Here is a 15,582-nt window from a genome sequence, read left to right as displayed (position 1 = left end):
GGGATGGCGTGCCGGTGTCCGGACAGGCAGCCCGAGCGGCTGCGCTCCGCCTCTTGGTTTTTTCCACGCAGGGAGGGGATTTGGGGACCCTTAAAGATGTCGTACGATGGGAGGTGGGAAAGTGGCCCTCGGTACGCCGTCCCGTCTCCGAAGTGAGCTGCGCTCTCTGTCACAACAAATCGTGACTACGTGTTTTCAGATTCTGTGAAAAATTTCCATTAAGAGAAATGTAAAAGCAGCTAAGGGTTGCTGATATAGTGATGGCTTTTTTTTTTTTTTTTTTTAAACGTATGTGGACAGTGGTATAAAGGCTTGATTACTTTGGCAAGACTGAGTATGTAAAATCATCCATGCCCCTTGTTTCTGAAATCTTTGATTCAAATGTAATTCACGGGTGAAATGCTATTTATTTTCAGCTCCGTTGTGTCACTGTGGCATATGTCTGTGCTCCGTGACAGCCCTGTGCAGACAGGCACGGACAAAAGAACTGCAAGCAGCAGAGAGCAATTCATAGGAGGCCTGCAAGGTACAGAGGAAGCTGTACAGCAAGAGAAACTTTTACAAAAAGAAGTTAAAAAAAACTCCATGACAAACAACAAAAAAAACCCTACCAAAAACCAAGGCCAAGTGTGGGAGGCAAGGGAAAAGAGGAAGGGCTGGTTTTGTAATGAATGAACAGGCAGCTGGCAGACACGATACAGGAATGGGAACTGCATTGACTGCACATGTACCAGCTGGGTGATGGGATGTGATGGGATATGGGAGGATATGGGGCTGCAGGAGCGCAGTGCGAGTGTCGCTGGGCTGGAGGGGAGAACAGTCCTTCAGCGTTTGCCTGTGTCCAGGCAAGCAAAGTTAATGAATGAGCAGCTCAGTCCAGCTAAGCCAGAGCACCATGGCCCTTAAATTTGACCAGAACCAGTACAACCCTTTGATTTTGGGGACCTGACTTGTATTTTCTGAAGAATTTTAGTCAGGCTATATACGTATTTCTGCTTTTGGCCTGGGGTCTTGAAATCTTTCCAAGCTATGAGGGACACAGTGTTTTCTCTTTGCATGAAAAAGTAGCCAGGCAGCGAGAGGGGGAGCCTGTAACCCCCCAAGCAAGGATTTCTGAGGACCTGCCTGTTACCTACCCATTGCCCACAAATCTTGTGAAGATGAAGGTCTTGCATTGCAGGTTCATTCTATTAAGCTGGCCCCAGGCTGGTGTCTCACCTGCTGGGTGAATTTCTGAGTCACCTAGTATGTGCATGGGTTGCATGGCAGTGACTCTCCTGCTTACCTCCGTGAAACGCTGGTCACTCCTAAGTTACCACTTTAGTGCAAAAGCATCGCCAAGTACTCTGTGGGAGAGGTGAAGGTCTCTGGCTTTGTGGGTTAGCAGACCTTTGTAAGTGACAAGCCCATGTCTGGGAAAAACCTTTGCTCTCCTCTCTTGCCCCCTTTTATCTTGTTTCTTGCTAAAAATACCCCATGGAGTTCTGGAACACTTCATGTCATGACAAGACTGACTGCAGCAGGAGCCAAAAATGCATTGATGGTAACCAGCTGGCTAGGCTGCCATTAGTACCCACAGCTGCGCTCCGGATTTCACAGTGGCTGCTTCACATATTCTTTGGAGGATTGCACAGATCTCAGCACAGGAGGTACTGCCAGGGAAGTAGGCCTGCCTAGCGAGGAATGAGCCCGCTCCCGTACGGCAGCTAAGAACGGTCTTTTGAGGTGCCTTCAGCTGGCTCGAAAGCTGCAGAGCAAGGCCTTTGTCTCCTTCCAGGTTTGCTGTGGTCTGTTAAAATGCTTTGGAGCTACAAACAGACTGGTTTTTTCTTTTTGCGGGAATTTCCTGGCATGCCTCACAGAATGCTCATTGGTGGTGGGCTTTCTGGGTGTGAAATGAGTTTATTCACAGCAAAGCAAAGTGTAAAGGTGTCAGCATCTAGTAACAAAAGATGTGCATCCAGCATTTCCTCCAGCACCTGGGATGCATTCTGTAACTACTGAATGACACCTTGAAATATAAGGGGTCTACAGTGCTGAGACTGAGTTTTCCTGGGGCCCTAGCTTGGACATTGCTAGCTTAGGAGATCCTGTGCCACAGCGCATTGAATAATATGATGATGAGCAGACTAGCTGTGTCCAGTTTCAACTATCTTAACTTTCTGCAGCATTGCTTAATTAAGAAAGGAAGGAGGTTTACGGAGCCATTTTGGATATGGACAATGCTTAATTATCAAGGAAGGACATGGAGGGGCATATTGCCTTCCCAGAGCATTGCCTTCTGTCTGGAGAGGACCATGGCTGCTTTTAAAATTACAGGAATGCTTCCCTGATGTCATACTGTGTAATTACCTGAAATTTGGGTTAGATTTGGTTCTCCATGGTCCTGAGATGGAATTCTAAGCTGTAGTTCTTACCCCTTGTCCTGGTTTCAGCTGGAATAGAGTTAATTTTCTTCCTACTAGCTGGCATAGCACTGTGTTTTGGATTTAGTACTAGAGGAATGTTGATGACACCCTGATGTTTTAGTTGTTGCTAAGCAGTGCTTACACCAGTCAAGGACTTTTCAGCTTCCCTAGCTCTGCCAGGGGCACAAGAAGCTGGGAGGGGCACAGCCAGGACAGCTGACCCCAACTGGCCAAAGGGATATCCCACACCCTGTGACATCATGCTCAGCACATAAAGCTGGGGGAAGAAGAAGGAAGTGGGGGACATTTGGAGTGATGGCATCTATCTTCCCAAGCCACCGTTATGTGTGATGGAGCCCTGCTTTCCTGGAGATGGCTGAGCACCCGCCTGTCCATGGGAAGCAGTGAATGAATTCCTTGGTTTGCTTTACTTGCACACGCACGGCTTTTGTTTTCCCTATTAAATTGCCTTTATCTCAACCCATGGGTTTTCTCACTTTTACTCTTCTGATTCGCTTCCCCATCCCACCGTGAGGGGAGTGAGTGAGCAGCCACAAGGTTCTTAGCTGCCGGCTGAGGTTAAACCACGACACCCCTCTGGGCCTGCAGGTAAAGGGATGGAGCTCCCAGTCTTGGACGTAACTCTACTTGAGGTCAAAGTGCCATTGCCTTCAAGTACACATCACAGAATCACAGAGCCATCTAGGTTGAAAGGGACTCTGGAGGTCTCTAGGGTAACCTCCTTGCCTAAACAGGGCTGAATTCAAAGACAGATCTGCTTGGTCAGGTCCTTCTCCTGCCAGATTTTTAAAATCTCCAGGGATAGAGAAGCTTGGGGTAGCCTTGAAAATCCCAGAAAACATCATGCTGCTGCTAATCAATGCCCTGAGATGTCTGACAGAAACACAAAAACCACAGTACAGATATGGAGAGCCATCAGCATGACTGCAAAGATGAAAGAATCGCAGAGCCCAAATGAGGTGCATGTGTACTATTTGCTCCAATGCTGTTGGAGAACAATTAATAGAAGTGCACTGAAACCTGCTTTTAACTTGTTGCGGTGGCATGATCAAAGAGAATCATCAATACTGCACCAGTATTGTATCACTGGTGTCTGCCAGCCCTCGGATGGCATCTTTGCTGCTGTTCGTAGGCATCATACAGATGGTGCCTACATATAGGCCTGGTCCTAATAGTGAGATACTTAGTTTTTAAAAATATGTGCAAGCCTGAGAGTTTTGACAGATGAGAGACACAGAAGGAAAAACAAATAAATACCTGACTTAAACTTGAATCCCTATGGTAACATCAATATTTTTTTAAGTAAGGTTGTTAATCTTGATATGTAACTGTGAACAGAAAAAAAATGGAGATCCTATCACTCATGTCGTCTAACCAAAATTATTAGACTTCCTTTTCTCTGTAGCAGCACAGCTTTCTCTTGACCCTGGTCCTGAGCTCGTGGGGTTGGGCAGGACTGTGAAATTCCACTTCTGAAGGCCTTCATTTCTCCAACGCTAGTCAAAAACCAGATTTTATTATTCATGATTTCCAGCCCAAATTAACAATCCTGCTTCCCACTACCACTTCACATCTGACTCTCAGCACCATTTTCCCTCGGTTCCCTTCCCTCCATGTCCCCACAAGCTTTGTTTTTCAGTGTGGCAAGCCTGCTCTCAGGGCTTGCATTCTTGCCCCTACGCCACTGTGGGACTTCAGAGCCAGTGACCAGAAAGAATTATGGAGGGGTGAGAGAGCACCTTAGAGGGTGGAGCAGTCCACACTGAATTTTAAACTACTATTCATTAAACTGCTAATTGCAAAATTAATTGTCGGTGACCTTCCTATATAACCTGAAAGAGAATGTGTGCTGCTAATCTCTCTCCATTGCCTTCTTGCCTCTCCCTTCCTTGACCAGGGCTCTCCCAGTGGTCTTCCTTTTGGCTCAGGAAGCTCTGCCTTATTTTCCATCTCACTGTATTGAGGGCAGTTGTTCAACTGCACTCAACTTGCAGGGTAAGACACAAGACTGATCTGCTTCTGTTGCCCCTTCACTGTAGCTTCGGTGTTTGTCCATCTGGGAGTAAACTGCCCTTTATCATATCTCTGGGAGAGAGAGCAATATCATCTGTGCTTTATTGGAGTTAAACTGCATGGTCCAATAACTGCACTGGGCAGGAGACATGGAAAAAGCAGACCCTGATGTTGAATAACCTAACTACAAGTCTCCAGTCTTTATCTCAAGACCATCCTCCCTGATCATCTATGGAGAACTAGTGACTCCTCTGCCCTTTCTCATACAGGCAGAGACTTCTCAAATGCCTTCCCTTCTGGTGTCTGTAGCTCATGAGATGGGTGTGCACCTGCATATCGTATCACGTAACGTTATGTACTCCTCGGAGTACAGTGCTCTGCAAAGTTCTTGAATGATGCTGTGATTATTTTCTCACCTTGTGACCAGTCATGCTAAAGAGAACTGGTTGGTGAATTGCAGTCAAACCTGTCCAGCAGCACTTGCTGTGTGAGGTCACAGCTTTATGACGGGGAGACAGAATTCACACCTGGAGGAGTGGCGGGAAAGGTGAGTGCAAAACCTCTTCCTCAGTGCATGGAGGAAGTAGACAGGGCTATGCCCTATATATAGTGAGGTTGAATTATGTGGCACAAGACTGTGCAGCAAGGATGTGGAAAAGCAGTCAAATCTCTAATCTTGATCATAAGAGCACCTTCTCTGATCATCTGCCTTGGAATCTGCTTGCATTTGGCCTCATTTTTTTTAAAGTACATTTTTATAATTTTCAGCTTGGCCTGTGTGATACTGAAGGTGCAAGGTTTGAATTCGGACTGTAGTATCTGTCAAGGAAGTTGGTGGGACGTTTGTGGGTGGTAGGAAGGAAGAGTTTCAAGCAGCCGTTGGATCAGTTCTGTAAATAGCTGGTTGGCTAAAGAGCATGTTTTGTTTAGAAAATGTGAAACCCTTTGTAGAAACCTTTTCATATTATTACCCAGCAGAGGAAGCAGAGCTTAACGGAGTCAAACCATGTTTGGGATTTGTGAACCGTTTGTTCAGACTTATGTGCTGTCACCTCAGGTTAGAAACAGAAAATAATCTCTGGTTTCCTCTCCCCTTGTAGAACAACGTGAAGAATTTGGAATGCGGTTTGCTCAGAAGAGAGATTTAAATTGGTTGGTATATTTATCATGGCAAATGGAAGAGAATTTATTTGAAACAGTAACAGTGATGCGTTCTGTCAGGGAAAAAAAGGATTAGATAATTAGCATTTCTGAGTAACAGAGAGACAGAAAAAAACAACTGTTCACCCAACATCCACAGAGACTTGCAGTTGGCTACATATATGAGAGTCAGCTGTCCAAATAAGGATTATGTCACTTCTCCAACAGTGCCTGCCCTTTCCCAGTGGATTTTTCTCTCTATTATTGTCAGACTTTTATTTAAAAAGTTGCTTCCTCTTCTAAATTTTTCGCCTTCAGAAGTTCCTCTAAAGTTTTCACTCTGTTCTGATGACACATGCGATAAGGACTGACTGCTAACAAAATTCAGAGAAAAATGTAACCAGAGCGCCTAACCAAGGTAGGTTTCCTTTTCCTGTCGACAGAAATTGTCCTCGTGGAGACACACAATAGCCACAAAAACTGCTATCTGCCTAACGCTAGCAGAGTAGCAGCACGTTTTAATCACCTAAATTTTGCAGCTGGGTGTGGTCAGTTGTGGACTTGAGATGCTTGCTGCGTTGGACAGCCAACCAAGCCAAATTCAACGTGAACTTGGTTAACTTCATGGCTGCGTTTCCAAGTTAACTTGGTGAATGAGTTTCTATGCTGCTTTCCATCTGAGGTAGGCATATTCTGCCATACAAATGGAATGTGTACCAAGCAAACAGCTTTTCACACCTGCCCCACACAGCTCCTGGTGCCCCCTGAGTCTGCAGAGCAATGGAGAAGCCAGCCTGCTGCCTTCAACATGTCTTAGTAGGCAGGTGAAATGGCGCATGCACCCATTATCGAAGACATGATTTACATTGAACAGACATGTAGGATTGCATGAATGACACTTGAAAATGTTTTCTTTTCCTAAGAGAGAGGATAAATTAGTGGAATCAAGGGAAGAAAGATAACGTTATTGTCATGGACTTTTTGGCGGTGAGCCACTGGGTTTTTTTCTCCGGCTTTTTTATGAAGGGGTTCCCTTTGTAGGAATCCTGGGGGAAGAAGTGTCTCTGGACACATTCAGGTGGCAGAAGGATAAAATTCCTGACAATCACAATCCCATCTTCCTCTAGAGAACCCTTTAGCTTGGAGGTCCTGGAAAAGAAGCCCTGGAAACCAGTGGCTCCTGAACTTGAGAACTGTAGGCTATCATTCAGGATCCTGGGCTGCCTACCTAAATTTGTTCAAAGCTCATCTCTATGATAGTCAAGTGCTGTAATCTCATGGCCTCACTGTGGCAAAAAAATAATTCTCTGAGTCAAGAGACCTGCCTGTGTGCAATGGGAAGCTGAAATTGTCCCTTGAGGTGTATGGGTGAGGAATGAGTCAGCCCAGGAATAAGCAATGCTGGTGTGGTGCTGCAACAAACCACCTGCTCTCCTGTGGTGGACCAGCACCAAAACCAGAACAGGCAGTAGAGAAATAAGAACTCCCATTCACAGACTAAAAATAACCCAGAAAGGATTTTTGTCTGCTGTGATCCTTCCTCCTGTTGTAGTTGGAGACACTGATAGCGGTATTACAGGAGGGAACATTATGGTAAAAATGATCTGTGTGGAACTCCCTACAATGTAACTGAGTTATGAGGCAGGGATTTTATCATTAGCTTTTAACACTAATTAACACATAATCCAAGCAGGAATCCCAAAGCCTTCCATTTTGGCTTTAATGCTGCAGGAAAATATAGAGATTTATTTCTAAGCAAAAGGCTGAAGAGATACAATCCCATTATAAAAAAATTCCCAAGTTTTTGGCTTTGTTTTAGGTGTCAGTATTGTGGAACACAGTCACGTCCTACAGAGTGGTTCAGTCCCAACAGAAACAGAGTTCTGCGTAGCAAACAGGATGCCCTACCTTCTCTCATACTAGCTGTTGAACTCCAAGTGATGTTTGTCAATGCAAGGCATGCAGTCTTGTCCTCCACTACATAATATCCAAAGAAGAAGATTGCAAATCATGTTTCATCAAAGTAGATACAGCGTATGAAAATCTGAAGAGCCAATTGCACCTGAAAAAAGCAAGCCAGCTGTTTGTGTTGTAAAGAAGTAAATGCTGAACACACAGTGTGGTCAGTAACACTCCAAGCTACTAGTTGGTGGAATTCCTTCCATTAATATTTTTGCCACAGGTTTGTACCAGCAATCCCAGCGTTGCCTCTTGTGCCTGGGGTATACAGGTAGCAATCATGGGAGGAAAATACAGAAGAAAGATCTTATGTAGAGAAGCAGTTCTATTCCGTGACTATACCCAAATCTCCTTCCAAAGTAGCTGACAGCTCATACTTGCCCACAGCAAGAGATGTGCAGACCCCTTGCTGAAATCCCGTCAAGTCAAAGGCCTCCGTTCATGGAAGTTTCATCCTAGAGGCTTTCCATAGTTACAGCTGTGAACTGAGGTCATCACTGGACTTTATAATTTGTGTATTTTCTCCTGTAGCTTGCAGAGATGTTTCCTTCTCTTATTCTAATTCTCTGCATATGCAGAGACTAAAACAAGGGGGAGCATGTGTGTGGGACCAAGACTAGATGAGTGTTGGTGGTGCTTATTGCAGTAATAACCAGTGCAGATATGAGGGGGAAATGTGGAAGAAGTGGACGAGGAAAACAAACTGGCTGACTGAGAGAAGTGGGACTAGGGATGGAGAGGACAGGAATGAAATTGGGACTTTGACAGTGAGTCCACAGGGATAGACTGGGTTTGGCGCAATTAAAAGATAAAGAACAAGATGAGGTGAGGAATGCAGGCTGGGAATGGGGAGGCAATGAAAATGAGGCAGAGATGCGGCATCAGGAGCAGAGAAGAGGAAGGTCTCAGTCAGGGTTGTCTGTAGTGGGATGGAGCAGAAGGACCCAAGCTCTGGAGGGGGGCATGCAGGAGGGCCTATACCTGCTCAAGAACGCTTCCTTTGAAGGCTTAAATGGAGCCTAAAATCCCAAGTTTTGCTGTTTCTCTGCTGTCAGTAAAAGTGTCAGCCCTAGATTATAGAGACCTATATTCAAGGTATCTAAATGTGGCATCAGTGTGTGAGGTGGGAGCCGAAGTTCCCATCACAGTCAGAGAAGATTTTAGGGAAGGATTCAGCTACCTAAATATCGGGACCTGCATCCACTTCTGATGCCTTAGAAAATTCCTTGAGGTGCCCTAAGATAGCCGAATGACTGTAGACGTCTACTTCCAGGCAGTTGCGTTCCACCCGTGCTCAACTCAGTCCCAGATAACTAAATGTGAGTGTCTGTGTCTGCAGTCTGCACCTGAGTGCCAGTCCAAATGTCTGTGAAACCTGCAGGCACAGTTTTTCTCTCAGCCTTCTCTAATGTTTGGCCACAGAGTTGATGACAATGTGCTTTTGCTGTAAGCTGCTGTCCTGATTCAAGTGGCGGAGAACATGAGTTTGCAACTACCCGGTGCACAACATGCAGAAGGAAGGAGAGGAGCGTGTTGCTCCATGAGGAACTCCTTTGTTCTTCTGTTGGCTCTTTCAAATCCTAGAAATTCAGACACAGCCAAATGTACAAATCCCAGGTGCCCTGCTAGGCAAGGCGTGCTGGGGAATGCCGGAATAAAAACTTTCTCCTTTGCTGCAAAGCCTTGCTTCCTCCCCAGAGCAGGTGCATCCTGTGGGGAAGAAGAGAGTGCAACGTGATTGAAAAAAACAGCAGGATGCAAACCCAAGGAATGGAATACAGGCTGTACCAATAGCCTTAATTCCAGCATTGCCTTACACAGCAATGGCTTGCATCTTCTGTTTTAACATTGCTTTTTTTCCCTCTTTCAGCCTTACATGCTATGTATGTTTAGAGTGTTTTCAGGAAATTTAATTAGAAAATTGGATGTGTGAAGCAAGTGATGCAATACTGTAACCTGTGGACAGTAGGAGGCTTGCTGTCACTATTCAGCTCTTGTGCCAAAATCCAGCTCCAGCTGACCCAGCTGTGAATGGGTATTTGGTCTTTCTGGCTAAGAAGTCAAAGACAGCTTTGAAAAAAGGCAAGATAATTCATTCGTTGGGTATAGCATGTAAAGGGCCTTACTCTTGGAGGTCAGGATACTTGAATGTGGTACGGTGGGCTGGTAATAATAATATATATAATATATATAATTAATATATAAATAATAAAAAATAAAGCTATTCTCTGAGCCGAAGGCAGATGAGTAAGTGCTAAAGAAAAGCTCTCTGCTTTCTGTGTAATTCTTGTCTTCTGAGACCTCCTGAGTGCTTATATAGAAGAGAAATCCCTTGTGTAAAGGGACGTGACATGAAAATAATGCTGAGTGAACAGGCGAGTCTTAAGAGATGAAGGAAGACAAAAGTTATCTGCTGTGAGGGAGTAAAACTCCTTTGGGGTCCATTTACATTCAGATTTTGTTTAATCATGATGATTCTTGGACTTGAAGAAATGCAAGAGCAAGGTGAGGGCAACTGGGCCACCCTTTCATCTTACCCCTTGTTTGTTAACCATGTGTAGAGCTCCTCTCTGTTACGCTCTTCTTCCTTTTTTCTCCCTCTATTTAAGTGCCTTAAAGGAAATTCCAGACAGACTTCCTTATCCAGGAGCTGGAAGATTTAGGGTCGCCTATATCAAATATTTAGAATCCAGGTAAGCTTTCTGAGCGTGATTGTCATGTCTGCTTTAGGACACCTTGGACCTAAAGAGAGAGACCCTCCTCATCTCTTGTTGAAGTGACTGTGCTTATTCTCCATGGGTTTTCTGGTGTGGTTGCAGGACAAGATACGAGCAGTTCCTCTTCTTGGGATCCTTAGTCTTGTCACAGTCAAAAAGAATGAGTCACTACCAAAGAGGTAGCCGTGTTGTCGTCTGAGCACATTTCAAAGTTTGTCTTTTCTGTTCTGTGGCTTCTGAGCCTTTCCACTGCACATGGATTATCTCTTCACACTCGTTCTGCCATGAGGGCAAGACGGTTGTGTGTTTTACAAAGGAAAGCTGTTGTTCCCACTCAACACAGGACGAGAGGCAACGGGCACAAATTAAAATACAAGGAATTCCATCGAATGCAAGGACACACTTTTTCACTGTAAGGGTGGCCAAACACGGGAACAGCTTGCCCAGAGATTTTCCAGAGTCTCCATCTGTGGAAATACTCAAAAGCCATCTAGACACAGTCCTGGGCAATCTGCTCTAGCTGACCCTGCTGGAGCAGGGGGGTTGGACAAGCCCCACCTATTCTGTGATTCTGTGATTTGGGAGTTGCAGATTCCAGAAAATAGCAAATGCCTTTTGCAGCTATTCAGCTTGCTTGGAAGCAGAGTGCCACTGCTTAGGGGGGCTAAGGGAGGTAGCATGTTCTTTAGTTGCAGCCTACCAGTACAGTTCATCATTTCTCCTGTCAGACCAGGTACTCTCCTTCCCCTTTCTTTGTGTCCTGTGGACACCTACACCTGGAAAACATGATACCCGAGATGCTGGTGTGCTATTTTCTAATCTGTTCTACTTTTGCAGCAGCATCACCTCTTTGCAGTTCCCTCTCCACCTCACCGATAGCTGCTGTTACACAGCAGGGTAACTTGTTTCACTGACAGAGAGGGATTTGTTCCGAAAATCTAGCCTGCAGGCTCTTACAGGAATAGTGGAGATAGTGCTGGCCAGTTACTTTCCTTTGCACTACTTAGATAAGCCACATCATTCCAGCAGGCCTGCAGTACCTGTAGAACAGTATAAAAGTAGGTGCAGTACATGTAGGGCCTGGATGTTTTAAAGACAGACAACGGACAGTTTAGCATTCATGCAGAAAAATGTTTTATTGTAGTGAAGTTACACAGGAGAAAAACAAAAGTCTCCCTGCTCCTGGTTCAAGGCTATGCTGAGCCATAAAAGGGGAGGTAAGTACTAACCAAAACAAGTTCCTACATGTAAAACACATTGCACTTCCAGTCATTTTTACAAGGTTATAACGACACTGCCTGATGTTTTCTTTTTTGTCTTTTTTTCTCTTTTTTTTTTTTTTTTTAAATGAGCTGCAGCTTTAACTATTTAAAGCTGTAATCCAGAATGTTTCCTTACAGGAGTTTTTGTTGTTTGGTGGGGTTTTTTTCCCCTCATAAAAGCAAACCTGAAGATTTTTCTTTCTGCTTAGCCTGTCCGGTTTATTTAGACTAAAAGCACCTCAGGTTTACTTGATACATTCCCATAACAACCTTGTCGGGCTCTGGTGACTCTAAACCCAGGCTCGGTATACAACACTAATGCTGGCTACTGGGCAGATCATTCTCATCACCAGCAAGCAGGGAGAGGGAATGGCAGCAGGTACAGGGGGGTTGTGGAAGAGTGCTGAACCAGCCTTGATGACAGAACAGCTCTTCCTCACTCGGGGTAACTGTCAGCCCACTTCGTAATGCAGAAAATCAGCAAAGCATTGCATCAGCGTGGCACACACACGTGACAAACGGCATGGAGTCTGTGACCATACAGAAAAGAAAAGGAAGGTGGGACAGGTTTTGGACCTGGCAACTTTTTAGTTGTCCTTTCAGGGATACAAATACAACTCTTTATCAACTACTAACTAATTTTCCCACACAGCAGGTTATGTACAGCATATTCACTTACATTTTTACATAATAATACACAGGTCTTCCCCACCACCACCACTTGTGGTGAAAGAATGTGACGTCTCAAGGTGACAGACACTTCAGGAGAGCCTCAAGGGAAAAAAAAAAGTTCCTGCAGAGCTAGCTTATTCTTAGTCTTTTGAAAGTAAAATCTTACAAAGGATGAGCAAGATGTCCATTTTTACAATATTTACTTTGTACAGTGTGAAAAGGAGGGATAGGCTTTTTAAACGTAGGATTCCTTAGCATACTGGATCTGGTCTACCTCAAAAACTGGCTGGCTGCATCTTCGAGCCACATACTCAAGTTTGTTCTTTTGACAGGATTCAGACATGGCTCTCAATCGGTAGACTCCCGGGGTCACGGGTAAACTCACTCGGGAGTTTATTCCCACAGTGACGCTGAGGGTTTCAGTTTCCACATCAGAATCCTTCGCTGCAGAAACTCTGCCACTGGGTAGATCCCTTACAGCTGTATACGCTGCATCCTGTGCACCGCTGCCACACGGATGAGGCGGCAAGGTGTTCTGGTTTGACACCTTTGATCTCATAGTTTGAACCGTGAGATTGTGGGAGGGAACTTCAGTGGCCAGGCAGTTTTTAGTAGCCTCTTCGTAAGAGGGTGGTCTTCCAGGATTCTTCTGGTCTACCTCTCTGAACACTTCATCAGCTGACCTGAAACGGGGCCTTTGCTGGTACACCACAGGCAATGGTTTGCCGTCATCAAGGCTGTTCTCCTGGACAACTCTGCAGGAGAACTGTTCTTCTTTCTTTGTGAAACTGTCTCTCTGAAAACCCATGTTTTTTCCAGGCCCCCAACTCTGGGTTTTTATTAGTGTTTTCCTGCGGTTTGCAAAAGAGAATGACATGGAATGCCTTTTGATCTCTCTGCTGGGCGTACCGCAGTCTTCCGTGGCCTTGGTGGAGAAGGACTGGGGCCTATTTAAAAAGGTTTTTTTGGGACTAGAGGGCGAAACTACTGGGGAGCTGGTGAAGACTGAGCCATCAGAGCTCTCCAGGGAGCAACTGGAGGATGTTTTGGGTAGAGAGTCAGTTGATAATTGTGAAGGTAAGATTGCAAGCCGTTTCTCCAGTGCCTCCAACCCCAGCTGCTTCTGCTGAACTGGAAAATTGTCCTCACTTTTGTTTAGCTTCTGTTTCCTTATCGTGCCTTCAAGGAGGTTCTGGAAGGACAGGTCTGGCTCTGAGTACCTCCTGTCCATCGTGCTGATGTCATTTCTGAAACTAGTCAGTGAAGGCGCAGAGATGCGTGTTGGATATCTTCTGCTCACACTAGTGCTCCTCCCTTTGGGCTGCTCCATCTGAGAGGTACCGGGGCTGCCTTCAGCTTCAGGATCTGTGCTGTCGTAGGCAGAGTCATTCTGATGAGCAGCACATAGGTGTTCTGTGGGAAGAAAGCACCTGTTAGTTTTTACTGACCATCTGAGGATAAAAGGAACTCTATGGAAATAGTTCCTGTAGAAAAACACTGCCATAACGTATGGAACCCTCTGCTACTCTCTGCGTTTCCACAGATGTATTCCCATATCAGATCAAGGAACTTGGCCCAGCAGCCCCAGTCTGTGACACCCCTGGTCTGTTCTCATACCTGTGGAGCTGTCTGTGTGCTCCGGTGACTCCTCAGCCAAGGCACAGACAGGCAAGGCAATGTCCTCCCCAAATATTTCTGAGCAGTTGTTTATGAGGAACTCCACCAACACCGTCACCTGCACACAGAAAACAGTTTATTTCAGTCAAGAGGGCTGAAAACATTGAACAGTCTTTCCTGCTCCTGGCTGCTGTCTCTGTATGAAGGAAGCACAGAGCAGGGTGGCTTCTGCCAAAATCTTAGAATCATAGACTAGCAGGTTGGGAGGGACCTCAAGGATCATCTGGTCCAACCTTTCTTGGCGAGAAACACTAGCTTGAAGTCAGAGGGTGATCCCACTCTGGAGGATGAGGCCTGGTGCTGCAGACTAATTGATCTGCCCCGATACAACCAAAACCAGCCTTGCCCATCGCATTGCAGGCGCCTGAGCTGAGGGGCACCCCCGAGGTCCAGGGACGCTGTTTTGTTCAGCTTCTGCAGCAGCAGCGGGATCCTCCTGGGTGGCTCTGAGCTGCCCTGAAGGGGGTGGCTGCTCAGTGAGTTCAACACACCTTGTCATTCATCTCCTTCTGCACTTCCAGCGGGAGCGTGTTGTCCGTCTCCGGGCTCAGCATGTTTGGGCCAACGCAGATGGCCAGATTGCTGGAGTCCATCCGGTTGGTCTCGGCATTTCGGCTGATGTGCTGGAGCAGAGACAGCAAGTGCTTGAGCAAGACGAGGTTTGGTCTAGGCAGTTTGTCAGCCACCCTGCAGGAACACAAACAAAATGTGACGTTAATTCATGCTGCAGCAGCCGCTACTTCTTTATTTGAGCAAATCTCAGTTAAAGTCAGGCAGATGACGCTTCCTCCAGAGAGAGGCATGCGTGTGCTTTTTTCTCTGCTTAGCAGAAGTATCATTCAGAAATCCCCGACGGCAGCTGAGTGTGCGGTTAATTGTAAGATCTTGAATGACGAGATCTTGACTGAAAGGCAAGCATTACAGCAGTGCATGTCCTTGAGTAGATGAGAGGGCGTCAGGAGATGTCACTGGAGGCTTCCCAAAGGCACGTGAAAGCCTGCGGTTGTGCCGTGCATCTTTCAAAGCGCTCCCAGGCAGCCTCCACATCTGCGTTTTCTAAAGATCAAAACATGGCCGTGGTCTCCATGTGCCCAACTTCACCACCAGCAGATGTGAAGGCCCCCTGTCAGTGCCTGTCCCACAGCACAGCGACTGCATTAGCTGGGACACTGCAGCCTCTCTCCTCTTCCTACACTGGGCGTTTCCTAGGGCACTCTCCGATGCCTGCAGGAAGCGCTGCTGCCCTTTAGACCAGACCCCATGGAGCAATAGCAAGCTGATATAAATGACAGGCTTTTAAGTGAGACTCTCAATTTTGGGAGACCTCATTGGCCTCTACCAGCCACTCCATCCCATTGGGGCTTGTCACAAAACTTCCTGGTTGCAAAACTTACTCTTTCAATTCTTCAATTTTTTCCTGCTTGCTTGGCTTCTCCAGAGCTTGCATCCACTTCTCATAGAGGTCTGCCGACAGGAGTTTGAAGGGAATATTTCGGAGGAAGTCCTGCAAGGCCAAGAGATTTAGATGAGGCTTTGGACACTACCCCTGAGCAGAGAGGGAGCGTAACTGTGACATGGGCTCCCTAGGAGGCAGGCTGGCTTGAGCTACCTGATCGTCAGCACTGGCAGAGCAGTGGGCTCCACAAGTACATGCCAGGTACACTTGCACTGGGGTAGTAATGGGACCCAGCTCTTAGACACTTCTCATTCACC

At 46.1% G+C, this 15,582-nt stretch overlaps 2 protein-coding genes across 4 annotated transcripts in view; both read right to left on the bottom strand.

Annotated features, from left to right (window-relative positions):
* The window catches only part of RSPH3 (radial spoke head 3), a 10,854-nt gene extending 9,668 nt beyond the window's left edge, over positions 1-1,186 (bottom strand). The window contains exon 1 of the mRNA XM_009644246.1: positions 1,137-1,186. Within this exon, the coding sequence (XP_009642541.1) occupies positions 1,137-1,186 (50 nt within the window). The remainder of the gene's footprint in view (positions 1-1,136) is intronic.
* A 10,259-nt stretch (positions 1,187-11,445) lies between these two features.
* Positions 11,446-15,582, bottom strand: part of LOC104131181 (T cell activation RhoGTPase activating protein) — an 8,396-nt gene continuing 4,259 nt past the window's right edge. For 2 of the 3 annotated variants that reach the window (XM_009644310.2, XM_035899892.1), the window contains exons 7-10: positions 15,264-15,373; positions 14,361-14,556; positions 13,810-13,927; positions 11,446-13,605 (exon numbers count right to left, since the gene is read on the bottom strand). In XM_009644310.2, coding sequence (XP_009642605.1) covers positions 12,428-13,605; positions 13,810-13,927; positions 14,361-14,556; positions 15,264-15,373 — 1,602 coding nt within the window. In that variant the 3' untranslated portion in view covers positions 11,446-12,427. Of the gene's footprint in view, positions 13,606-13,809; positions 13,928-14,351; positions 14,557-15,263; positions 15,374-15,582 lie in introns of those variants that run through there. The other variant, XM_035899893.1, reaches the window with a different exon arrangement.

The sequence above is a fragment of the Egretta garzetta genome, unplaced genomic scaffold (genome assembly GCF_000687185.1).
Source record: "Egretta garzetta isolate BGI_Z169 unplaced genomic scaffold, ASM68718v1 scaffold397, whole genome shotgun sequence".
Classification (NCBI taxonomy): domain Eukaryota; kingdom Metazoa; phylum Chordata; class Aves; order Pelecaniformes; family Ardeidae; genus Egretta; species Egretta garzetta.
The sequence above is the reverse complement of the archived record's forward strand: the minus strand, read 5'-3'. Positions and strand labels throughout refer to the sequence as shown.